The 26957-nt window shown below is 41.3% G+C and overlaps 1 protein-coding gene across 1 annotated transcript in view; it reads left to right on the plus strand.

Moving 5' to 3' along the window:
* Positions 1-24400, plus strand: part of col12a1b (collagen, type XII, alpha 1b) — a 152607-nt gene extending 128207 nt beyond the window's left edge. Inside the window, exons 62-76 of the mRNA XM_085432637.1 lie at positions 2815-2973; positions 4869-4946; positions 7582-7668; positions 10558-10611; positions 10926-11021; positions 12004-12057; positions 15291-15344; positions 15447-15500; positions 15684-15755; positions 15841-15876; positions 17105-17171; positions 17283-17468; positions 18314-18382; positions 21024-21194; positions 23488-24400. Coding sequence (XP_085288763.1) covers positions 2815-2973; positions 4869-4946; positions 7582-7668; positions 10558-10611; positions 10926-11021; positions 12004-12057; positions 15291-15344; positions 15447-15500; positions 15684-15755; positions 15841-15876; positions 17105-17171; positions 17283-17468; positions 18314-18382; positions 21024-21194; positions 23488-23588 — 1338 coding nt within the window. The 3' untranslated portion in view covers positions 23589-24400. The remainder of the gene's footprint in view (positions 1-2814; positions 2974-4868; positions 4947-7581; positions 7669-10557; positions 10612-10925; positions 11022-12003; positions 12058-15290; positions 15345-15446; positions 15501-15683; positions 15756-15840; positions 15877-17104; positions 17172-17282; positions 17469-18313; positions 18383-21023; positions 21195-23487) is intronic.
* Positions 24401-26957: the final 2557 nt, after the last annotated feature.

The following is a 26957-nucleotide window of genomic DNA, read 5'->3' on the forward strand; positions in this document are numbered from 1 at the left end:
CCAGGGATCACATTCCCAGCTGTTCAAAGCCTTATAAGGACAGGCTTCAGTGTCCCTGTGTGCCTTGTGCTGTCGAAATAAATTCAACTCCAGCGACGGCACATAAATGTGGAACTTGTCCTGCTGACCTGAGGTCAGATGAACAGAGCGAGGGCGTGTACGGCCTCGGCACACGCTTTCATCTCTGCTCGTGTAAACATCGTCATGTAACAGCCTGGAGCTCAAACGTTACATCCAGACTTTGGTATGAATGGTTTAAGGGGCTTTCCAACAATGGCAGAGGAGCTTGTAAACTGGCAGCTGTAATTGGTCCATTTTTCATCGTAAGTAAAGGAGGGAAGAAGAGCATTTAGTCAGACACTCTGGTTTCATGACTTGTTGTTGCTACGATTTACTGCTGTTACCAAACTTTGAGTATTTTGTAAAGAATAAGGAAGGTTGCTGGATTGTCTGTTACTCTCTGCACCTCCTGAAGACAAATCTCTTCAAAGAAACCCATAAAATGAATGATATAGATGCTTTCCAAACAAAGATTGCACACGTTTAATGTTTAGAAAGATGAACAAAAACATTCATAGATCACATCATAATAAAATACACTCGCATGTTTCTACAGAGTGGCGTGTACAGGGTTAATTAAGGCTTTATGGAACCGTGTTTCAGTTTCAATCATGAAGTCCCGTCTTCAGCAGCGCCTTTATTTTGGCTGATATTAACCACAACAGCATCCACACAAGGACAATACATCAGCTCATGTTTTACAGCCATGTATCAGACTTTCCTCTGAATCTCTGAGGATTTTTCCAGCCTGAAGAGAATGAAATACTGTATGCTCTCACTTTTGGCACAAAGCTGTTCATGTTTCAGTACTGGCAGCTTCAGTGTGATCATATCAGTGCTCTTACTGGCTTTTAAAATCCTTTAAATTTAACAGAAGAGCGAGTCCAGTTAAAGCGTTGACATGCTGAAGCTTTAATGGTACCTGCTGACTTCATGAAAAGCAGATAAATGTCTCAAACGCTGCGTTTCCCTCCATGAAGTGTTTCTTGGACACCTCGGTGCTACTGCGTTCTGTTAAACATGACTGACCACAAGCAGCGAGCCGCCCTCGCTGCCGCCACTCTGTGGCTTTGTAGAGGTCACGTTTTCCCTCCATGCAGCCCGACTCGCTTCGAGGAAAAGCCGCTGCAAAGGCGGCGCTGATGCTCCACCACAAAATGACGACACGATGCGGTGAGGGTGACGTGACTGAGGAGAAATGCAAATTGTGGTGTTGTGTGTACGGCGGAGCTGCCGCAGTTATTTTACTGTTTGGAGTTGTACGAAGTCCATCGGTGAGAGAGAAGGAAAGAATTCAGGGTAGATTTGGCCTCTCGATGAGCATTTCCAGCTGAATCTGGAATATTTCAATTAGATGGAGGAATCTTTGAGCAGATAAAACGATTTGTTCACAAGTCTCTGGACCTGCGTCTGCACCGACGCGTACCTTTAAATATTCTCTGGTTTACAGTGAACAACTTTAACTCTGCAAACCTGTGACTTCACAGTACACTGGTATAAATAATGATGCCAGTGGTGGGTATTTATCAGAAAAGCAAAAAGTTACTGAATGAAACGCTTGCAGTGTTTGGACAGATGAAAGCTGAGAGAGCCGTTTTCCTTGTGGTTATTAATTATCCCACAATAGTTCAACTTAATTCAAAATAATCTGTTTAATAGCTTCAAAAAGTAAGAAAATGTAGCATGAATGTCAGAAATATTTAGGTGTCGCGTTGAAGTGAAACAATAAATGTTTTACAATTTTTTAAAAAGCTGTTAGAACATCGGAGCCTAAAGGCACATTCGCACCTTGGGTCTAATGGTTTTTGGTTTGATTTCACATTATTCCCCTGGTGTTGGCCAGAACCGCACAAAACTCAGACTGACATTCATCTTTCAGACACATTCTACGCAGCTGCACTTAACCAAATGCTGAGGAGCTCATTAGCAGCTGAGTTTTATGTAGATGCTTGTAATTAAGTGGATTAGGTGTAATTATTGAAGGCTTTTGCTTTAACGTCGCCTCTGACTACCAGAGTGCAGCTTCAGCGAGGAGCCCTCCAGTTTGCTCAGTTTAGCAGGATGACTCGTCTGCCCTCGAGTCAGGACACGGTAAAAAAGGTTTAATAACAGAGTTTAATAGTTTAATAATAATCTTGTAAATAGGTTGGAACTATTTAAAATGAGAGGACGGTGGTGGTGGTGGTTAAGATGGTGGTTTATCCAAAAGTTCCATAGACTTCCTGTGCAAAGTAAACCTGTAGTATAAACACATGGGACGTTTTAAATGTAAGTGGTAAATATTTGGTTTATTATTTGGGAGTTTCAACACATTCTCATTCTTGGCATGTCACGAGGAAAATGGAAGCAGCATTGATAAAAGTTAAAGGGTTTCCTTTTATTTGGCATCTTTAAACATGATCCCGCAAGGACATGGAAAATGGAAATACTTGACCTTGTGAAATACTCATATTTGCAGGGCAGTAACAAGAAAGAGTTTAAAAGGTCAAAATCCAAAGCACTGCAGGGATGTCTTTAGAACATGATGGAGAATCCCCTCTTTCTGAATGGACAGAGGAGAAGTGCTGTTTTCCCTCCATGTGAGCGCTCGTATACTTCTGCATGATCGAGCCTGTTCACCCGCAGCCTCCGCCATGGCCTCGGCAAAACCTAATAATGTGCAGGCTGCGAGGATGAAAACCAGACATGGCACATGGTCGTAGAACAAAGAATGCGCCAATAAAATCTCTCCTTCCTTTCTCTTTCTGTCTGAAGCTGCACATCCTGGTTTCACCCACCAACGTCCAGCTCAACATCGACTGCCAGGTAGTGGCGGAGAAGCCGATCAAGGCCGCTGGAAACATGTCCAGCGACGGCTACCAGGTCCTGGGCAAGATGTCCAAATCCATCGGCTCCAAAGGAGAATCGGCAACTGTAAGTGAACTCTGCGTTCACACAAACAGGAGACTGATGTTATCTACCGACACAAATGATTTTCTCTATTTTATCTCTATTTTACTTTGACTGCAAATAGTACACACATTTCAAAACAAATTAAATTGACACAGATTTCATCTGTTTCTTTATATAATCCAGGTAATCAATAAGAGTTTGTTGATCTTTAGCATCTTCTGGTCCTACTTTTAAAGTAGGGTTGGGTGATACAGTAAGACTTTTCTAACATGCCAGCAGACAAAAAAAAACTGCCTTTGTTTGCAGCCTGCTTTCCCTCACTGCTCACATACTAAACATGCAAAATCACCTTGTTAGGTTTCTTCAGTTGATGCATGCCTTCCACTCTAAATCAGTTACCAACAGTTAGATATTAAACAATCAGGGTGCACAGCTTATAAACTGGGTGACAGAAGAGTTTAGCAATACGTGGCTAACTGAACTAGCTGTCGAGAAGACTCGTTACATCAGAGTGTTACAAAAAACAGGAAGTGAGGCTTCCACGTAAGTGTCAGTTCTCTACAGCACTACATTCACCATCATGCTGATGTCTGTGTCTGTGTTTGAACTCTCTGTTTAAAGATGCTTTGTTCAGCAGCCTCACAAGTTCGCATTGTACAGTGTTGAATTCTCACTAAACTGGCAAAAAAAAACAAAATAACAAATAAAAAATTTCTGTCAAAACTAAAACTTAAAACTGGGGTTTATTTACTAGTTCCGACACCCAACCCTCCCATCACCATCCATCCATTCGCTTCCGCTTATCCTATTCAGGGTCGTGAGGGGTGCTGGAGCCTATCCCAGCTGTTTTAGGGTGAGAGGCAGGGTACTCCCTGGACAGGCTGCCAGTCTGTTGCAGGGCTAACACATAGACAAAGACAACCATTCGCACTCACATTCACTCCCACATTCACACCTTTGGGCAATTTAGAGTTTCCAATTAACCTATCCCCACTAAGTGCAAGTCTTTGGACGGCGGGAGGAAGCCGGAGGACCCACGCAAACACGGGGAGGACATGCAAACTCCACACAGAAAGATCCCAGGCTGATTGCGGAATTGAACTCAGGACCTTATTGCTGTGAGGCAACCACCCTACCAACACGTTCTATGAAATTCAGCCTGGTAGATTTGTGTTATCTTGGTGAATCACAGACAAAAATCAAGAACCAAGGTGAAAGCTGGGTGGAGAAAAATGAAGTAGCACAATTATAAAATGTTAGCTGCTGCTGACTTTATCAGCGCAAAACAAACAGTGCAGCTTTTTACCTCAGCTGTAAAAGGCTGGTGGGGTATTGTCATCACCCCTACGTTTGTGAATGTGATAACTGGAGCAGGTAGTCACGTATATTTTCAAATTGACACAATCAGTGCAGCTACCAAAAATCGTTTGAATCTCAGTTTTCTGAGAATCTTGTGGATTTGATAACGATGTAGGATTTTGAAATTGATACCTGAGGTGTGTCTGCTAGGAGGCTGAGGGGTAGCACTGCTGTCAGCAGTATTCTTATTCATTGCTGTACATTTAGTTTGAATACTGAACAAACTTTAATGAGCAGAGAGTGAACTGAACACAATCCACAGCATTTTGAACATTTTGTAATTAATTAAAAGGTTTTTTTTGAGGGGGGGGGGGGGGGGTACAGAGAGGTTGTAGATAATTCAAACAGTGAAATGAGTTTTACATGGCGCCACATGTAAATCAATCAGCAGGGTTGTAATGCGAGCCTTTCTCCCCGGGGCTGATGGGACTCGGCAGTGCCTCATTCTCTGCTGTTTTTCTGCATGTCCTCTGGTAGCGATGGAGGGTGTATCACAGACACATGTACCACTACGCCATATTCATGTTTTTGTTTTTTTCTTCCCCCCTTCTCCACAGTTCCAGCTCCAGATGTTCGACATTGTCTGCAACTTGGCCTGGACCAGCCGAGACAGATGTTGTGACCTCCCATCGAGGGTAAGGGAACCCCGACCTCCACAAAGCCTTTGAGCCTAACATATTTAGCATGTGCCCACTCTGGCACGTCGTCGCTCCTTTAGCCTCAAACCGGCAGCTGAGTGACGATGATAAACTGGCGCTAGCTTCGACTCCAGATAATCAGCTGTGCTGGGGAGTATCTCCTCCGAACGTCTACTGGGATTAAAGAATATAGAAACAGCTGATGAAGTTTTGGCCGATAGGGTGCAAAGATTTCCTTCCCAGATATAATCTTTTTATTCAACCTTGAAAACCCCACACCAAAAAACCCATTGCTGTTTTCACAGCCTGATTGGACACATGCACACTTTGGGTTTTCTTTAAGTCTGAAAGTGAAGAAGAGGTTGTAGTGAGGTTGTCTTGGTACACGAAGATCAATTTAATTTCTACGTCCAGCAATAAACGACCCATATATCTCAGAAACTCACACTGGCTTGTAAGTGTACACTTTTCTGTGTTTGGCTTTTTTTCCATCTATGGAGCATCTTGGGGATGTTGATCATCTCATAAAGGGGTGCTATCAGGCCAGCTGGTTCTCTGAAAGAAACCAGACCAAGGAACAATGCACAAAAACTTTATTGATGCATTTAGTCACAGTTAAAAGTGATGGTAAAACACAGACGAGTGTGTTTGTACTGTAACACTCAGCAGGCAGAAGTGTGACCTTGATTTGCCTTTGAAGGGATTTTTAGACCCAGCAGCAGATCAAAGCAGAGGACTCGTAATCAGAGTCAGAACCGGCTCGAATCACAGAGGGAAATAAACTGGGTATATATGATATGCAGTGGCGTGTGAGCCAGCTTAAAAAAAAAGCACAGTGAACTGTGGGAAAATAAAAAGTTTTCAGAGCACACATAAGATGCTGATTTATTTAATAATCTAAGCTGAATTATGTTCAGTACTTACATTTTATTTAAAAAAAAACAACAACAACATGAACTGGGTGTCCCGTTATCATAGCTAGGTTTCCAAAGAAACTGAAGTGCAAAAAAACATTGATTTGACATGTAATTAAATTTTTATATAATTAAAAATTGTGAAAAAAAGAAAAAAGATATATATATATATATATAGGAGTGAGATTCAGAAATGAAACCATCTTTTGTGGACTTATCCCATTTAACACGGACTCAAAATTTAAAAACATTTCCTGTGGTCGATCAAATCGTTCATAGACGCTGCATCCTCTCCACTAAAGAGACAAAAACTTTTTGAGCAAAGTTCAAAGTATGGTACAGTACAGGTAACTTGCACATCTATGAAGGCACCATTAATGCTACATGGCAGAAGACTTTGGAGAAAATCTTGATGAATTTCAGCAGGACGGTGCCAAACCACATTCTGCACGTACTCCAAATGCATGCTTTAGTGAGCACCAACTCACAAATCAGTCCTCTCAAATGGTTTTACACTGTATGCTGATGACCCGCGAATATTAGCAAGAGAACAGTCCAACAAACAGACGATCCACTGTGAGCAGCACTTGACGACTGTGGGGAGGAAGAATTCCTTTTTTAACAGGAAGGGACCGCCCCTCCCTTAGCCTCATTCTGATGGCGGACAGTTAGATGGTGATCAGAAAGAGAAGGAGGAACAACAGTAGTGTTTGGAGATCTTGATTTTTAGGCCGTAGAGAACACGAGAACATATGAATCTAATTCATCCAGGGCAGGTCCAAACGTTGTTTGTGAAAATGCTTTCTGTTGTTTGTCAAGCTCTTTGTGGGGTGAAAATCTGTGGGCAATAGCAGCAGCTACAGTAAGAACAGCTCAGGCTGTGGTTAAGCGGCTGGCCTCTCTCAGTGTGATGGTTTCTCACTTCGGTCCCAGCAGAGATCTCCAGAGACACAGTAACAAATGGAGCTTTGTGTGAGCGCAGTATGTCTGCAGCTGGATGTCCAAAACATTTTGAAAAGTGCTTCAACTCCAGCGGATTATTATCTAAATTGCTGCCGAGCAGGGACAGCTGCTTGATTGGTTAAATGATCCAAACTGAGGCGATCTGCGTGGACTCGGTGGAAATATCCACCCAGACAAGAGGAGTTTCACATCCATGTGAAAGTCCTGCGTGAGCTGAAATATCCACACATCGGGTCCAAGATGAGTGTTTAGCAAATGCTTTAAATCCAAGCAACTGAACATCATAGTTAGCATTCCCAGTCGGCGTGAATAGGAAAGGATGTCATCATTATTCAGAAATACTCACAACACAGGATTTTTCTTATCAGTTGTCCTATGGGCCATGCTAATTCTGTATCTTCCCTTACACTGATGGGATTTTAGAGCTTCATGAACAGAAAGTTCATATAAGAAGCTTATATGAACTACATGAAGGCTGTAGTTTACTTTCACTGTCTTTGTCGGTGAAGCCGATACCAATAAATGATACCACAGGGTGCCACACAGCACAGTTTTTGCTCTGCTCACCACCTCATGGAAGACTTTTTACCTGCAGACATCCTGTGCAGAGTCTTTGTGCAATGAGAGTCGTGTGACTGTTCAGCAGCGATTTCAAAAGGAATTTTATTTGACCTCGCATGAATGCAATCGGTGCCTTACCTTTGAATTTTTCCCATCGTTTTGACAGTTAAATTGTTTTCTTCTTTCACAAACAGAGAGATGAGATGAAGTGTCCGTCTCTTCCTAACGCCTGCACCTGCACCTCGGAGGCCAATGGGCCGCCAGGACCTCACGGACCAGTGGTGAGAACAAACTGTTATCCATTTTTGTAGGGCTCTTTTCTATTCTAAAGACAACTGTGAATGTTAACCAGTGTACACAAATGAAATGCATAAAATCGAGAGCGTAGGACAGGTGGATGGTGTCCTACACTGATCTTGATGGCCAGAGTTAAATCCTGAGCTTTCTTGCCTAACGAAAACAGAAATCAGAGATAGGAACAGCAGCTCTGAGCCATGTGAGGTCTCTACGGTGCAATCAGTTATAAATGAAGAACCAGACAGCCGATAACTTGTCAGCTCCCTGATTGTGAAACTCAGGGCCTGGAGGAATTGGAAGGTCATTCAAAAGCAGGTACTGTTTCTGGGGCTCCAGTTTGATTGGACCACTGCCCCAGTCCTGTGGTCCAATCAGCTTTGGTGGATAGCAGGATGAGGAAAGAGCTGTCAGGAGGGCAAGGCAGCATCAAGTGGCTTGGTAGATATAGTAGAGATAATGCTTTTATTGTGAAATCTTTAGGGATTTGTGAGGATAATGTGAGCAAAGAGACACATTTAGAGACACCTGCTGAAGTTAGCAAAAACACTCACAAATGGCTACACGTATAAAATCCTTAAAGGTGGTTTGCTACACCCAGTTAGCCTCTAACGCAGACATGATGATGGTAAAAGCAGTGCTCAGTTTCTAATTTAAATTAACTTTTAAATTACATTTCAAGCACATTTTTTTTAAATTTATCATTTACTGCTTCAAACAATTTTCACTCAGGGCAGCTTTTTACAGACTCAGGACCACCTTATCTCAGCAGAACTCACTGATATTCATGCTGAATGGTATGAGGCCTTTACAGTTTCAGACTCATGAAAGTTGCAGACTGCGCAGGGAAGTGGGGAGTACTGCAATAAAAAGGAATGTATAGAGAAACGTCAGCTGTTATCCTCACGTACAAGCAGTCAGAGGGAGGAGGCGGCTGCTGTAGGTTCATCCATCAGCTGTCAGACAGGCACCACAGTTTACTTTCTCCACTCTCTTAAAAGATTTTATGAGGCATTGCAAAGAGGCTTCCTGTGGTTAATGTGCTTCAGGACGCGGTATTCTCCCTCATACAACATACAGCGCATAAGTGGCCATAAATAACCAGGAAAGCCAGAGCTTTGACTTATGCGTTACATGGTAGCACAACCACTGTGGAAACGTGTTTCATTACAGAATACAAGCCCTGCATTACTTTTCTCAGGGAAGATACTTTTTAGTTTAAATAGATTTCACTTTAAAAAAGATGAACATACTCATCGTTAAATCACCCGATAAATGGACTGAGGGCTTGAAACAGAATGCTTTTCTGCAGGGTCTGAAAATGCTGCTAAAACTATACAAGGCTGGAAATTCATCATTTACATCAACGTTGAATACGAAATCTGAAACTAGTTTGTTTATATAAAGCTAATTAGTAACAGAAAAAACCATGAAAATAAACATAAAGCTGCCAAGATGTGTGTGGGGCTTTTTTTGGGTGTTTTTAAATGAACCTCAGGAGGAAATGTTCTTCGTGCATTCATCTGCAAAGTCACGAAATATTTACATATCTGCAAAAGATTAGTTGTCGTTGACATTTAAACATGATTCAGATGAAAATAAAAACATACAGTTTTACATGGTTTCCTATCACCAAACAAAAACCCACAACGCTGCACAGGAATCTGTTACACAGCCCCACCTGAACCCTCAATGAGCTGTCAATGCATGTTGGGTAATGTAGGAGAAAAAAGATTGAATTGATTGATTGAATTGAATTAAACAAGAGATGTGGAAAAGAATAATTCTTAACCATATATTTTTTATTCTTGGATGGTATTAGAATAGCTTTGCATGACTCACAGTTCAATAATAATCCTTCTTTATCTCATCCTGGGCCTCCTCTCCCTTCAAGTCGACTTTCTTCTGACTGGCTGCCCCTCGTAAATGAAAGGTCTGAAAATGACAGAAAATAAAGAAAAGCAGAATTGGTTCTCAAAAGGCAACGCTCATTGTTTGGATTAAAATGCCCCCTTTCAACAGCATTAATGATTGCTTACTGTGCATTCAGGCCAAGGTTATTGTTATTATCTTTAGCTAAAATAAAGACTAGACTTCTGAGAAAAAAACATGAAAGTAATTAAAAGAGTTTGAGAACTTGGGAAATTAAGATAAAATACAAATATAAAGGAAATTGGACTTTTTTTTGAGAGCCTGGATGTCTGCAAGACTGAGTTGACTGCTTTCACAAAAAGTTTTTTAAAATTGTATCCTGCCCAGATTTTTCTAAATCTTACCTCTGACTTAAGCCCTCCTCCACAATGATAATTAAAAAGGCTAAAATCAACATTGTAATTAATGAAAACAAAAAAACTAAACAGACATCAGAAAATTCTCCCCGGGAACTAACTGAAATGAAATGTAATTAAAAATAATCTCAAAATATACTAAAATTAGAAATCAAACGCTCATTAGAGCATGCAAAACGCGTACATAGACAGTGCAAAGACTCTGCAAGTTAAAAATATTTCAGCTTTGATGAAAAAAATAATCCGGCTTCACGCAGTGTTGTAAAAGCTGATCAGGTGAGAGGGACTGGGCTCTCCTGCCGCCTGCAGCTTTTATAAGTGAGCTTTGTGCTTTCTGAATCACTGTGTTAACTGCTGAATAACTCCAACTATCTCTTGTCCTTCGGGAGGAAGCAGTTCTCCCACACAGGCTGTTAGGGGCTAGTGTCTGTGGGTTGTGACTGCATTCATGTAAGGCCTTACTCTGCTTCCTCAGGCTTTTCTTCCAGACTGGCTCCCTTGTGGCATGTTCAGACTAATTTCCCCCTCGAGCATCTCTTGTGTCCTTCTTATCTTTGTTGTGTTAACTAAAAAATCTTTTTTTTTCAGGGTGCCCCCGGCAGCAAAGGTCCCCGAGGTGAAAGAGGAGAGCCCGGTTCTGCTGTAAGTTCCTGGGGAAAAAAAAATTCTCTATCGCATTTCCCTTCATCACTTGCTACTTCACATTTTCTTGCAAGCTGAAGAAAATAAAAGATGGTACAAGTGCAAGAGCTTTGAGAAGCACATCTGATTCCACTTACTGATTGAGTGTTTGTGCTCTCCTTGTCCTTGATATGAAGGCTCAGTTCTATTAGCATTCCTTGTCTCCTTCCGGCCTTTTCCAAATATTTCAACAGTAGTACACTTCAACTGGGACAAGAGATATCAACAATAAATTCCTCCCATGTTTAAATATTTCTCTTGTCTGTATTTTGCAGGGACCGTTGGGCCCGCGGGGAGAAATTGGACCACCTGGGCCCATGGGTCTGCCCGGCCCTCAAGGACCGAGCGGGCTGTCGATTCCAGGAGAAGCTGTAAGTCTGTAAACACACCTGACATCAACACACACACAGAGCAGAGTGGGGGGGATTACTTGGTGATTTATTATAAAGAGAATTTACAAGCCAGGGAGTATCTGTGGCAAGGACTCACATTCTTTCATGTGTGAGGGAAAGAAGCGATACCAAGAAGCCCCCGAACGTCAGTATCACTGAATGTTAATAAATCGCAGCTTGGATTTCCGTCTCAGAGATTAGATGTACCCAGATTAAACTGAGATCACTTTCCAGAAAGGTCCCACGAAATAGAGGTTTGTGGAAAGTACTGGACAGTTTCTGCTGCTTAGTACTCAATTAATCTAACGATATTGTTAAAGGTTACAGTGGATTAAACAGGTTTTATGGATTAAAACATCCACTCGATTGAGGCTGTAGGTTTGATTTCAGATGCTGGGAGATACAGCTAATGCTTTTTTTTTTTTTTACATTACCTTCAAACTTCAAAACTCTTGTGCAACTATAAATCATAATGTAGTTTAAATATTTATATTTCACTCCTGAGTTTCCAGATGTGCCAAAAAATGCAGTTCCTCTAATGTCCTCTGGGGAGGACATTAGAGTAAGTTTATAGCCAATGAAAATGGTTTTGGTCTTTAAGCATGGTTTGCTCCTTGTAACATCTGTACAGGGTGGAATTTGTGGAAAGCACATTTGGCATATGTGCTTGAGTTTATTCTAAGTATGGTCAATTCTAGTTCCAGAAACAATCATTATGTTGGCCCAAAAATGCAGCACCACGATATTAACTAGTCCAACAATTGTTATATTGGCTATATGTACGTTTTATAGACTAAACCTGACATGGATCATTAAATAAAATTTGAGTTTTGATTTATTTAGCAAGTCTTAATCTGGTTAATATTGCTATCATCTACATCAGTCACAGATCCATTTCTAATTGTTCTGTCCCTCCGAGTCACCGTCTTCATTCATTAATGATGTTGCTTTCTGTTTTCAGGGCCGTCCTGGACCAAAGGGAGACCCCGGTGATTCAGGCTTACCTGGGCAGAAAGTAAGTGCAGCTCAGTTTGTGTTTGAAAGCAGGAAACTGGGGATAATTCACATTTTGACTACTGGTCTGGCACGCGGCCACATTGGCTGCACGCAGATGCTTTTCCAGCTGGGGAGAATTCAGAGAGAGAAGAGGCCAACCGTGCCTCCACTGCAGGTTTCTGAATATTACTTTTAAATTACGTTTCTGCGCACATTCGAGCCAAGAACAAGTCGCCTTGATTAACAGTGCTGGATAAGTGTCGACCCGCGGTCAGCCACTACATCCTCCTCTCACTGAAAACTGTTTTATCTGGGAACGCATGAGCTGCCTAAAGACAGACGTGACACCTTAACTTCGTTGGCATGAAAGTGAAAGCAGTCTGTGTGAAATATTAAGTTACAGATATCAGATGGTGCTTTCATTTCTTCCTGGAAGGAAGCATCTCTCGTGTAGGCTGAATTGAAAAGAAGAATCCAGGCCAAACAGACAGAAGGTAAAGAAAGGTGATACTGACCAGAGGTCAAAGGTGTGCTTGTGTTAAGATGAAGCCATAAGCAGGTAGGCCCCTGAAATGCCTAAAACCTATAATCGGTTTTCTCCAGGCCATCTTCGGCCTCAGTTTGGTTGACCTGCTCAGGTGTTCCTGGCTTAAATGTGGAATGGTGTTTGTTTATAGCTTCAAGCTCGACCTTTAAAAGACTTCAGAAGAATTTAAACAGAGTGCAGCTTCCAACCTTAAAGGTTCCATGTCAAACTGCACAAAAACATTTTTGAAGCAGAGCTGCAGAAAAGGCGTGATCAACCAATTGAGTGCAGGTTCTGCTAACAGCTAAAACGTGCAAAAAGTTGTACGATAATCAATGGTTGACAAATTATTTCCAATAGATATCAGGAAAAATAAAGGTTCAGACAAAGTGGAGCAATCATTTAAAGAATAATTGTGGTTTATTTCATGGTAACTTTATGCTCTCTTCCTCTGTTGTAGAAATTCGGGGAAACCAAAAGTTTGTTTATAGTCTGATTGAAAGAAAACAAGGAAATCAGCAGCTTGGAACGGATGTTTGGCTCTCCATCCGTCCATGCTTGCCTTCTGACTTAATCACAAACATATTCTTCCCCCACTGAACAGTTAGATAAAAAGTTACCCTAAATGATAGGCATATAGTGAATAGTTTGTAGCATGGTCACCTCCTTGGGTCAGCCGCTCTGAAATTCCCTGTAATCCGTTATGTTTTCTTATCTACTGGAACCCCCAAAATTTAAAGACGCACACACAGAAAAAACAAAACAAAAACGTTTTTCTCTACTTGTCTTGAAATTGGATCAAGATAATCTCATCAAATTGTCAATGTGGAAATTATTACCATCAGATTTATTTATTTTTGGTCTATTGAGATTTGGCTGCACAAACCTGGTGGAAAATTGTTAGTTGCTTTGTTCAAAACAGTGTTGTAAATCAAATAAAGTGGACCTATTATGTTTCCCCGCCCTTATAGTCATTATTTTCATCCTTGGACCTACCAGAGTAGCTTTACATGATTCACAAGTTCAGAATAATCCATATTTAGCTTATATTGGGCCTCAATGCAGCTACTCGGATCATCCTCTGTCTGAAACCAATCATCAACGCATCTCCATTACGCACATCTGATTGGCTATCCCTCATAAACAAAAGGTTGGTTGGTGCTTCTGTGAGATTACCATATTCTTTGACATCATACAGATCCAAGACTAAAAATGAAGCCAGTATTAAACTGATGTTTGAGCTTTGTGATCACAGGGACTACGTGTACCTGCACAGGTCTTTTCTTGTGTTTAATAAGAACTGAATCCAAACCTGGGTAGAGTGGTGAAGAATCGATCCAATCCAAGTTTTAAAAAAATGACCGCTTTGCCAAAATACCGAAATCTACCGTTTTATCAAAGCCGTTACTATTCTGAGATAAGATGTTCCTTAGTGTTGGTGCTTTGATGTAATGTTGAGCACCAGAAGCAGTTGGTCTTGTGTGAACATGCAACCAACTTGTGTAGAAAGGAAGGGGATGAATTTACAGGGTTATGAAACAGCTGGACACTGCTTTATTTTTACTCACAAAAAGGTTATGATTAAGTGTTGCGAATGGGCCTAACTGTAAATTTTGATAGAGGAGGCTGAATGGTACCAGGAACATTTAAATGCAGTGCCAATGGGTCTTGAGCAAGTGTTGGGATGTGACAAGTGTTGGGAATGAAATCATGTCAAAAATTCACAGTTGCTGCTCTTGGTTGGAAATCAGAGCTTCATGTCCAAGGTTGAACTTGGAAGGCCTTGAAATAACAGATTAAAGTGTCATTTTTTTTTTTTTAGATAATTTCTGGTAAACATTTGTTAGGTTTGTCACTGAAAACTCATCTGAGAGTTTTAATAAACTCTGGGTCACCTTCAAAAACTTGGTAACAGTAGGCAACGTTTTGCCACCATGTTCACATTTAACATCCATATTTCTTTAAAAAAGTGTGCAACACGTATGGTATGTTTTCTGTGTGTGTGTGTCAGAGTTGATGACGACTTTATTTAAAAGCCCTTGCTTACTTATTTTATTTCAACTAATTCAGTGTTTGTAAGTAGAATTTCCAAAAAGACAATGAATTAGATGGAAAAACAACAGTAATTAGTGCTACCTACTTCAAATCCTTTATTCAATAATTTATTTCTTCCAGTCAGCTCAACTAGTTAAAGGACTGGAACAATTTACTGCCCTGCTCAAAGTGTTGTTGCACTGGAACAGCATGCACAATTGGGAATTAAACCTTCAACCCTTCACCCGCAGTGTTCATGCAGAGCTTCAGACTCATGAGTAAGACTGATTAATCAGCTCTTTATGCCAGTAAAACAAACTCCACGTGGACCGTATTGGAGCAACGAGGCTGCAGGTGACCATGTTGGAGCAGATGCTATAGCAACATGCATTTAATGAGTTACAGACCATGCGGTCCTGGTTTATAATGGCCAATAAAACGGTTCTGGAATATATTATGTTCCTTGTAAATCTTATGCCAAGGCATCAAAGACCAGAGACAATAAAAATAGTGAGCAGAGTTTCTGAGCAAATGAGCACGGGGGGAAAAAAGAAAAAGAAAAAGACGTTTACTGTCCGGCACGACGCTGAAACAAACCAGCTCGAGTTGGTCAATCAGAGGAAAGGTGGACTTTCTGTTACAGATGATGAGCATAAAATACTTTTTTCTGAGGGGTCTTCTCATGTTTGCAGGGTTCTCGTGGTCCTCCTGGTCCTGTTGGCCCAATGGGACCCGCCGGAGTGAGGGTGAGTATAGCCAGGCTGTTTTTAATGGCATCCATGCGGTCTGAATTCTTTAAACATGAACTGTATGGCTTTAGGGTTTTAGGCATTATCTTATATTTCCAGGGCCCTCAAGGAAAGGAAGGCCCAGCTGGACCTAGAGGAGCCCCAGGGCCCATGGTAAGACTTCTAATGGTTTGACACGTGCACACCTCAGAGCTGCAAACCACATGAACAATTGAGGCATTTAATTGCCTTTCCAAAGCGCTTTCTACTACCTTTGCAGGCATATTTCCCAAGAGTCATCTTTGTCCTCTTTCCCACTCATCGATATTTTTCTTACCCTTCTCTTTTTCCTTGCAGGGACCTCCAGGATCTCCTGGAGTACCAGGTACCACAGGAAAACCAGGAAATCCTGGAGACTCTGGTCCTCCTGTAAGTTTGCTGGCAGGGTTGTGTGTTCATTGAGCAGCACGTTGGGCCTGAATAGTTCTTAACAGTTTTATTTCTCTGGTTCTAGGGTCCCAATGGTCCAAAGGGAGACAAGGGAGAGAGAGTGAGTAAACCTACATCAAATGTTTTTGTCCACAAGTGATGATATTAAAAATATCCTACAACATGTCAACAACAAGCTGATGAAAACAAGAGGCTAGATTCCCTGTGCAGTTTCACGTTTCAGGAAATTTCTAATAATACATTTACATATACGTGACTTGAGAAATGACAAATGGGGCAAACAGTAGGAAATGCTGGGAACTTATCACTTAGCATTACGAGTTGTTTGGAGTATTTTCCTGATGTACAACGTGTGAACAAAAAGTCCATGAAAGAAACCGTACCATTTTAAATGTGTCTGCTCCTGGATTGTCTTCATGTGCATGTTCATCTGGCATCCAGTGCGGCTGCCATTCTAAATTTTAGTCTGAAGCCCGATTTCAACATAGACAATTTTAACTTCAGGTTCAGAGAGAGACGAGGAATCTAGTCTTTTTGGACATTCATTGGATTGCATCAGTGCTGAGGTGTTGAAATGCTCTGAGGCGTCTAAGGGAGAACATTCAACAGAAACCAAAAATATACACACAGAAATTGGATGCCATCCTCGAAGTAGTAATCTTGTCCAGAGCTGCCATGCTTCCAACACTGGGAACACTTCCTGGAAGTCCTGTTCTGTCAGGACGTCAAGCACCATCTGTAGTGCATGTTGGATCCGCTTCAGTTTGCCGACCTTCAACTTGAATTTCAATTTTTTTGAAGAGCGAAGTAGCAGGGAACGAATGGAGATATTCATATTAGTGCACCCCATATTCTCCATAATGGAGGACCCATTTGCATCGCACCACTGTTGAGTTTGTTTGTGCAATAGGTTCTCCTAGGATGTTAAACTAGAACTTGGCATGGACAATCCAAAGCTTCATGTGGGACGAATTCACTGAACCACCTGGAGAAAAACGAGTAGCCAGCTTCTGTTAGAGCTCCCAACTCTGCAAACCTTTTGACCAGGACTTTGGACTTTTGACAGCTCTTCCCCTGCTAGACTGCTGTTTGGTCTCTATAGCCTCAACCTTTGAGATAAAGGTGGGGGTCATTATAGCTGTTGCAAATGCTCCTTAGTGCAAAAGCAGCAGGTGGTCACGAAAATCCTGATTGAGCCACGTTTCAATGAAAAGTTTCAGAGAAACATTTTCTGACTCATATAAAGTCTGTGCACAATGACAATAAAGAACTATTCTATTCCTTTCTTCACTGTTTTCCAATTTTAAATCCTGCCTGTCTGCACCCAGGGTGACTTTGCTCCTCAGAACATGATGCGATCCATTGCCAGACAGGTTTGCGGACAGTTAGTCCAAGGTACGTAGAACACATTTTCCCCCTCCTGACATGGATTTAGAAATCTCTGCCTCTTGGCTTTCACGATGTGGTTTGTAATGTTCTTGCTTTCTCTTCACCCTGCTGTTGCAGAACAAATGACTCGGGTCAACTCGTTATTGAATCAAATCCCCAGCAACATGTACCGCAACAATAACCCAGGCCCTCCGGGCCCTCCTGGACCTCCTGGCAATCAGGGACCCCGTGGAGAGCCGGGCGCCACAGGAAGGAACGGATTCCCCGGAAGTTCCGGATTGCCCGGCCAGCAGGGAGAGAGAGGTACGAGCCACCCCTGAGAAGTTGCTGCACGGCAGGAGAGGCTGACATCATGAACAAATGGAGTTAGAAAAATAAACATGAAGTCAAATGATTTCTAAAATGGGAGCACAGAAGGCAGCAAAGTGATTATTTACTCTGCAGAACGTTTACCTAAGACGCACCAAACCATCACAGAATGCTAGAAAGGCCTGGCATCATCGTTAATCTGAATTTCAGTCCAGATCGAATCAAATAAAGCTGCTGATGCCAAAATGTAAAAATACTGCAGTGAAAAAAGTACTTCTATTGACCCAGAGACACTTTTTTACATCTTTTTTTTAAATTCTCATTTGACGAGATTTTTTGATCCACAAACAGCAAATTGTAATCTAGGGAGATTGGCCAATGCACACTGCATGTTTCATTTATCCAGATAAACTACTGGCACTGGCACTCGGTCAACAAAACTTAGAAAACTCCGATCTAAATGATCATGAACATGGCTGCTAGTGCATTCATCCCTGTGTTCAGTCTTATTAAAGAAAACAGAATAACTACTGAAGATGTTGCCGGGCAGAATCAGAAATTAAATGTATTTGCATTGCACCCTCACCTTCTGCTCATTAAGGACCCCTTTCTGAAGTCTCACTTTCCTGTCTCACTTTATGTAACAAAAATTCAGGAAACATATTTCAGAAGAGGCAAAAAAAATGTTCCAAAGCCAAGTTCTACCACAGGGAGGAGCTTTTAAGTAGGAGCTCTTATGTAAGGGGAGACAGAAAAAATGTCTTATTTTATTCTGCAACTTACAGGATTGAGACCTCCGAGCTCCCAGCCTAATGATACTTGACTTTCCCCCCCTTCAGGTCCCCCAGGAGAGAAAGGCGATCGAGGAACTTCAGTAGTTGGAGCGAAAGGACCGAGGGGACCTCCAGGTACACATTCTTTAGCAAGACACCAAAAATACTTAAAATGTTGGTGAGATCGCTGACAGCTAAAGTTAACAGGCAAAGCTGATTCCTAAGTCCATAATTTATCATCGTTGATGAAACCATCATCTGAACTGCCCCTACAGATTTGTAAGGCTTAAAAAAGATAAATAATTTATGTTTCAGCAAAACAGAACTATTGTCTCGTCACATTTGCCACTAAAAACCCAAACACACTCAATGTTTGAGCCAAGATGATGGAAATGGAGCCTTTGCATATAACGATCTACCTTGATGATGTAAACCTTGATTTTTACCTGCCTTTGTCACTCATCTTATTGAGTGTCTCACCTTATTCACACCCCACCCCCACCCACTCAAAGATGTCGGCTGATTCAAATGCTGAAAGCTTTGTTTGCTGCCATTCCTGTTAGTCTCTGGCACCAGTGTTGTGACATGTTGACACACATTTGACAGCAAGATACCCCCCGTCCCGTCTCCTATGAGTATATTTCACTGAGAGGTTTGAATTTGTCTCAGTTAACCATGTCTTCTTGCTCCTTAAAACTGCGCTTAGTTGCCCTTAAAGTAGTGATTTAGCCAGGTGGTGGTGCAGCATTGTTAAAGAAAAACACAGACTTTGGTCCTGAAAAAAGCAGTTTCACCAGCAACTGCTTATGTAATCGCACTCCATCCTCCGCGACTGCAACCCTGCCGCTTTGTGACGGTCCCAGCTGTCAGACAGAAGCAGTTAGAGTCGAGGAGGGAGAGGAGAGCAGTGAGTCAGCCTGGAGGACATGCCGAGGACGGCGAGGAGACAGTCGGGCAGGAAACTTTCCAATCTTTTTCTGTCCAAGTCTAGACAAAATTCAGAGGGGAGGGGAGGATCAGCACATCCTACTTCTTTTTCCCCATCATAGTTTACATCATTTCATTCCATGCCCGGGACAGTCAGCAGCAGCTCGACACCTTTTCAATTAATTTTGTTTCCAGCTGCGTTGAGTCGCAGTGGTCTAACAACAATATCATAAAATGTTCTCATCTCTGTTTACATCAAATACAAGAGTGTAACTGTAGTTTTTATTAGTTCTAATGGTATAAAAGCACATGGAAGGCTTTTAAAAATTCTGACTCTCAGAAACACGCTGGCTCAAAGCAAAACGCACTTCATGAAAGCGTTCACATCTGAGAAAATGAAAACGCAGCCGGCCTTTGATCTGCACCATTTGAACAGTTTCATCTTTTTATTTTTATAAACGTTGCTTTTACTGGAGAATCAGTCCCGCCCTTCCTTTGAGGCAAAGTTTATAAAAATAAAAGACATGTTGCTACCACCTTTGTCCATGCTGCATTATGCTGATGTGATTTATCCATGTAGTTTGAATGTAGGGTTTGGTGACCATTTGAAGATATCCCATTAACCCCCTGTGTGATCTCCAATATCTGCACCACTGGGGTGGGGGCTGCAGATGAAGTTGAAGTGAATCCCCTTAATGCAGTTTTTTTTTTTTTTTAGTAATAAACAGACCCAGAGGGGGGAAAAAGATGATAGACCTGCTCCTGTTTTGGTATCGTTTTGAGATGATGGACATTTATTTCTAAAAGGGAAGCAGTTCAAGCACAAATTTGTGACTACACGCACATTTGTGTCTAAAGCCATGTCATGGAAGTATAGCGAGGAAGAGTGCAAATAATCTGAACGTCAGGATAAAATTCATTCCATGTATTAATGAAATAAGCTAAAAATCACTCCAACCATCATCTATCCCCAACCTGGCTATGACCCCAGTTATCTTATATGTAAGGCTGTTCTTGGTCTGTACCACGTTAATTATTGGCGTCCAGCAACAGTTCTTATTTAGAGACCGTTATCCTTGGTTATCATTCTGGCTTGTGGCCTAATCAGGACTGTCGCAGAGCTGTAACTGTAACCTATTATCCATGCAGGATGGGAGCGTGTGAAGCTGAGTTAGATAACTCTATTCCACCTCATGTCAAAAGTCGTGGCGATTGGCTATTATGGAATTATATTTATAGCATAACAAGGCAAAGCAAATTTCATTTCATATGCACAAAGAAGCCTTCGTGCATGCACGAGTCTGCTCTGTGCAGAGGCTTCAGAACTTGCCTAAATAACTGTTAATAATTACTTCAGAAAACTTTATTTTTCAGATCAAATGCAGTTTAAAATAGCGTTTCTGTCACTGCCACAGTGTAACTGAGTTTAATGCAGTAACCTGAAGTGTCCAATTACATTAGGACCCTGTCCTTATTTGGGCTCCTCCTCCAGACAGTCAAATGAGCAGGATTTCTCTCAGAGTACAAAGCTACCAGTGACAGCGTGAAACTGTAGCAGCGTGTGTAAAGCTGACACACGCGTGTGCGCGGCTGCGCGTTGCTGAATTTACGCACGAGGAATTTAATTCCGCAAGTGAAACTGAATTATTTGCTGGTATTATGTTTTTTGCTCTCGCACATATGATGAAATAAATATGATTCCATAAACTTCAGCCTGCTGTGATTGCAGTCTGGTAACACTGACAGTTGAACACACATGGGTGTGTTGTCCATTTCCTCCCTCTTTGAAATGCTACTGATCATGATAACCTTTTTATTTTTTTATTTTTTTTTAAATTAAACACATCAGGTCCATCAGGAGAGAGCAGGACCGGACCCCCAGGCCCTTCAGGCCCTGCTGGATCTCACGGACCTCCTGGACGTCCAGGATACGCCGGAGTCCGTGGGCCTCCTGGACCTCCTGGATACTGCGATTCCTCTCAGTGTGTCGGTATTCCTTACAATGGGCAGGGATACATAGGTATGTAAAGCATCCTGTCTGTGATCAGAGACATTAGTTCTGTTTGGCAATCTGGGATTAAATGCAACAGTAAAAGAACACGCCAACATTTTGGGAGATGCACTTTCCTGTTCATGAGTCTGGGATGTGATGACTTTAGAATAACACTGAAAACAGAAACTCAAGGGTTAGGCTGATGGATTCTGACAGGGCATGGTATAAAATGATACCTGCAAAGCCAATGCATGCTTTGCGATAACTCAGAAATCTCTGTAGATTAAAACAGCAAAAAAGGTATAAGATAGAAAGTAATTTATAAAAGCAATAGAAAAAAATAGGTTGAAATAAGTTTCCTCCAAAAGAGGGAGTCTGAGCTGCCCCTTTGTGTCAAAAGGAGCCAGTTAAAGATGCTAAAGATGCCTCCTGGGCACATTCAACTGGGCAGAAACCCTGGAGTAGACTAGAGCCCGTTGGAGAGATTCTATCTCTCACCTGGCCTGGGAATTCCTCGGGAGTCCTCAAGATGAGCTGAGAAGTATCGTTGGGGAAAAGGACATCTAGTAGTCTGGAAACAGAAGACTGAGCTTGATGTGAAGCAATTACTTCAAACCACCTCAACAGCTTAAATCTGCTTCCAGTCTTTATTCTAAGCTGGGCCAATACTCCCTGACTCTGGTTTATAAAAAGGGAGAAAATGCACTTCCCAAAATGTCTGAGCACTCTGTTGTGGGGGGATTAGTGCATGTGTGAAACTTGTAGTCAACTAATAAGCACATAGAGGTTATTGATTTGCTGTCTTCTGCTGACCTGACTGACACCTTCCATCCTCTTTGGCCCGTTTCAGGTTCACCATAGTAGACTTTTTATACCGCCTGTGCTGCTTTCACTGACCATCTGAAAACACAAAATAAAAAAGTCCTGTAACTGAATCACTCATATGCTCTAAAGCTGTTTAAAGGGATAACCACCAAAGGAAACAATTAACAAACTGTGCTGAAAACATCACAACAACAAAGAGGGAACGAGTACTAACGACTCACAGACAGTAGAGCAAAACACCAGCAGCAGCGGTGATGGCACCGACCTCTTTAGTGGCCTGTTTGCATCTTGAAGCCAAAGACCAAACAAAGAAGCCTTGTTCAGTGGAGGAGCATGCAGCAAACAACACCACCGACAAGCCAAAACAAATACTAACAAAGGTGGACTTGTACCAGAGAAACCAGTGCAGCCACCTCAGCATCACCACCCACAGCAGCAGCAGCAACTCTGTTAACAGCATTTCTCTCCATGTGACATGTAAATAAACTAATTTGTGCCTTGTAAATGATATTTGAATCAAGTCCACTAAATTTAGTCTTAACATCTGTAGTTTTAAAGCTTGTGCCTTGCAAAACAAACCTGCTGCTTGCTCAAACGCCAACAGAACGTTTTATTTTTATTGTTTTTTGGTGGTTGTTTTTTTTTTAAATTTTAAGTCTTCCCACCCATGTGCTTGTAGCCATTTTAAACTGCTCGGGGTCATGCTGGTCTGTCCTACACGTGTGACCCTGCAGGCTTAGATTCACCACTTCATGTTTTCATGTCCCCCCCCCAAAAAAAACAAAAAAAAACCCCAACAACAACAAGGAAACCCCACCCAAACTACATCTGGTTTAAAATACTAACAAAGCTTTCACAAATTCTTTCTAGTCGGGTGGTTGATGATCTCATGTTTTGTTGCATTTTGTGAATGTATGTGATGGAATTGATTGCTGGTAATGCTTGTGGTTATCAGACTAACACCTGAAATTCTAACAACACAAAAGGAGAATATGAATGCACTGAAATGTATAGCAGGGGCGTGCCCAAAGGGTGCCTTGGGTGACCTGGGCCATGTTTAAGTGATAAAAACAGTCTCAAAGGGTTTTTTGTAGTGCAGACTACATACAGACTGCTATTTTTGAAGTAACGTTCATTTCGCCTGCAAATTTATTGGTTTACCAAGATAAATACTGGCAAACCTTCACTATTGAGCCCTCCCCTCTAAAGAATGAATAAATTACACTACGATGATAAGACAAACAACTCAAACCAGTTTGTTGCTGTGTAGCTGTATTGGTGACAACCATTTCCCCCTCTGTGTCACACAAGCCACCTATGACCCCCCCACCAATACTGGCCACACCCCTGCTGTTTACTAACTAGCTGTGTCAGTGGTTTAGGTGGAATCAGAAAGAAACACAACTTTTAACCAGTTCTTCTTGTGCATGTTGAGAAAAATCAAGAGAAAATGTGCCAACTTACTTTGCCAATTGGCCCAAATGCTATCTCCAAGCAGGCCAATACCCATCTGAACCTGACACCCAAGTAGTCCAGTTCCCCGAGGAGGACGGCGAGTTGCAAAACCAGCGTCAAAAGAGATCACTACCAAGATAGACAACCAGCAGGCTAACATCATAAAGACAAGTAGCGTTTTCTTTATCCGTTTAATTTTCTTCACCTTAACCTGTGTTCGTTCATGAAATTATAAATAAAAATGGGGTTTGACACCTCAAATTTATTGGGTAATACATTTCAGTGCCTAAAAATCTATGTGAATATTCTTTTTTGTGTCAGGCGAAGGGTTTAGACTGATGATGTTCGGGGGTGACTGGCACAATTTTAAAATAGACAAAAAACAAATTACAAAAACCTGTGAGCTTTCCTTTTCCATTTGTCTTTTTGCTTGTAACATATTTGCATTGAGTTTGTATTGACTAGCAGTGTTCAACAGTGCACTCATGGTAACAAGGCTAGCAATAGTACAGCAGGAAGGAAAATGTTCAGTGTCAGGACATCACATATGAAATGTTTATTGTTTTGCTTTCACACTTCATCCAGTATGTTCAGTATAACCTTTCTCATTCAGTTCATCTTTTAGGAGGTTCAGTTAAACACCGCTTTCATTTTGTATCTTTATATTTATCAGTTTTCCTTTATTCTGTCACAGATAATTTTTACCAAAGGTGGAATTGCATGTCTGTGGTGTATATTTAGTACATGTTCACTACATTTCATCTTGTTTTAATCAGAATATTTGTCATCGTCATTGTCATCGTATCAAATGCGGTCAAAACCTGCATGCAAGACTATGGAAATGGTCTTGCTGCTTCATGTTTTAACTGCAGATTGTGAATTCCACAGCCTTATTTTCTTATTTATTTCTGAAAACAGAAGAGGCATTTTTCAATAAAACTACTGAAAATCCACTTTGGTGTGTTCATTTCATGTTAAAGGACAGAAGCCAAAATAAAGCAAGTTCAGATCACACCAAAGCAGACTTGGGTTGAGTTCTTAACAAGCAGGACTGGGTTTCCTATTGTACACTGACTTGAAGGATACCTTGGCCACCAACTACTATCCTAAGTTGTTTATGCTCTAACCGAAGCATCTAACAGAAGAGTTAGTCCTTAGACTGATTCAAGGAACATTTTGAACAACCAAAAGTGTACAATGTGGTAGAAGGGTTAGGATTACTTGGGCTGAGTAGATAAGGGCTTTGATTCACTTAAGTGACCTTGGTGCACTTTTGATACACAGTGGTGGCGTAAAGCAGCAGTGCCTATGCCAAATGGGACACGATAATTAGTGGTACCTGGGCCAACTTAAGGAAAAGCCTCTTTGACTTAGCAGAAGTAGACATAAGGTAAGAGGAACAAAAAAGGAGTTTCTGCACTGATACTTGGGCTAATACAATTACTTGGATCAATTTGCACCTTTTGGAAAGCAAGTGGGTTTAATAGGTTCACTTGAGCATTTGGACTAATTAAGGGGTAGGAAAGAGTGTGAAGTTACTTCAGCTTCTTTGAACACTCTTTTTACAACCCCGAAGCCAGGAGCGTTTGAGAATCAGCTAACTTCACTTCCTTGATTTATTCACTGCTATTTTCTCCTCAGATATTTTCCCCCTGAATCATTGCCACAAACATGAAGCTTAACAGCCAAGCACACGAGTGAGAGGTACTAATTATCTATAAGCTGTAAACATCAGTTCTGGGCCATGGAAACACATCATCATCGGTGTTTGACTGTTCAGATGAGTTCATCTCTACTCGAGTGTGACTCATCTGGAGCTACCAGTTATAATAGTCTTCCCAAGAAGACAGTTTAAATTATTGAAGGGGAGAGAATGAATGATGGCTGCTGGACGTAATATCACGTCTGCACTCAGGGTTGTAGAACCAATGCTGGATTACAAAAAACAAATTCCTTCTCCTGTCAGCCAGATTAGCCACTGAAAAATGCATTTTTAATCAAATTATGCTTTTATAGAAAAAGTGTTAGTGATTACTTTTATAATTACTTGTTTTTTTCAACAGATATATCAGAATGGATGTTTAAAGAGCTAGTATGTGCTGAGATGGCTTAATCTCATATGGAGAGCTAAGGCAACAAGAACAGCCAGCCAATCAACAATCAGCGTTAGCTGAACTTTTGATTAGTGCTCATCGCCAAACTCAAATATCTGATTGATACTGGATGGTAGTTACGACTGTAAACTCAAAAAGGTTTTAACCCATAGGGAATGACCGCCCGAGAATAAATAAAGTTTGAACTTTTGATGAGCCTAAATAAGTTATGCTTTCTGTTATTGTTAATTATTCACAACATTTGCTTCACATTTTTAAAAGGAATAAATAAATCATAGCCATCAGTTGGTCACAAAAGCACCATTTTCGCAGTAAATATGCACATAAAATTTACTGAATATGCGTTTTGCAAGTGGACAGTCTTTAAACATTACAGCTTTTGCCAGCCTAACACGCTTTAACGGCTTCATATATGCAAATGACTGATTAGAATGGCCCAAATTGTGAACTCTCCTGCAGTCTGTGTGATGTCTGAATGAACTGATGTGCAAACACTTCAGCTAACTTCCCTGTATTATGATCTTGCAAATGGATGTCACGTATCCTGGAAGCTCCCTCTACTACATCAGAGTATTTCCATAAGATTAAATGTGTCTGTGTTAAGGAATATATTCTAAAACACTTCTTCAGTAAAGACTCAGAGAAGAGAAACACACAGAACTTCTTGCTAGCAAGCGCAGCCTCCAGACTGAGAGACTCGCACTGAGAAACTGCCCCGGTCTTTATTTATACTTCAGTGAGCGTTTGTTCCTTACATTGGAATGTGGAGGTGTACGTACGTACGTACGTGTACGTGTGTGTGTGTGTGTGTGTGGGGTCAGAGTGTGGCCCCATAAACGACTTCCCTTAACCTGCTGGTCTGGAAAATCCAGCAGTTCATCTATATGTAAAGAAGCACTTAAACTAAAACTGACATAGCTACGTTAATCCTACCGTAAAACAATAAGACAAGGTACGACCTCTCTCATGCTCCTAGGATGTGGGGGTGAACACCCTAGAATGTTACAGACCTCCTAGGATGAGACATTCTTTCAATATGCCACCAACTATATACTTCTACACACAAATAATTACATGCAGCATTCTACCATATGCAAACTTATATCATTAAAAGATTATACTGACTACTAAGTACAATTTTCCTATTAACAGTCTGACATACTTGAATAATGTTGAGAGAATCAGGTTGGAACAATTCATAATAAAAAAGAAAAACTGACAATTTTTTTTAAAGCAGGGCTATAAATAAAGTATGGAGGTTTTCTGGCAAATGAGAGTCATGGCTAAGGTTTACAGACTAAACAGCAGCTTACATACTTTCCTTACTTGTTGAGTCAGAAAACCGAGAATGGTGACCACAGAACAAAAGTATCTGGAAATAAAGGCAACCAAGTGC

This window comes from Copadichromis virginalis, linkage group LG15, assembly GCF_057382275.1.
Source record: "Copadichromis virginalis isolate Kocher_CV1m ecotype Utaka linkage group LG15, C_Virginalis_male_GT1.1, whole genome shotgun sequence".
Taxonomy (NCBI): domain Eukaryota; kingdom Metazoa; phylum Chordata; class Actinopteri; order Cichliformes; family Cichlidae; genus Copadichromis; species Copadichromis virginalis.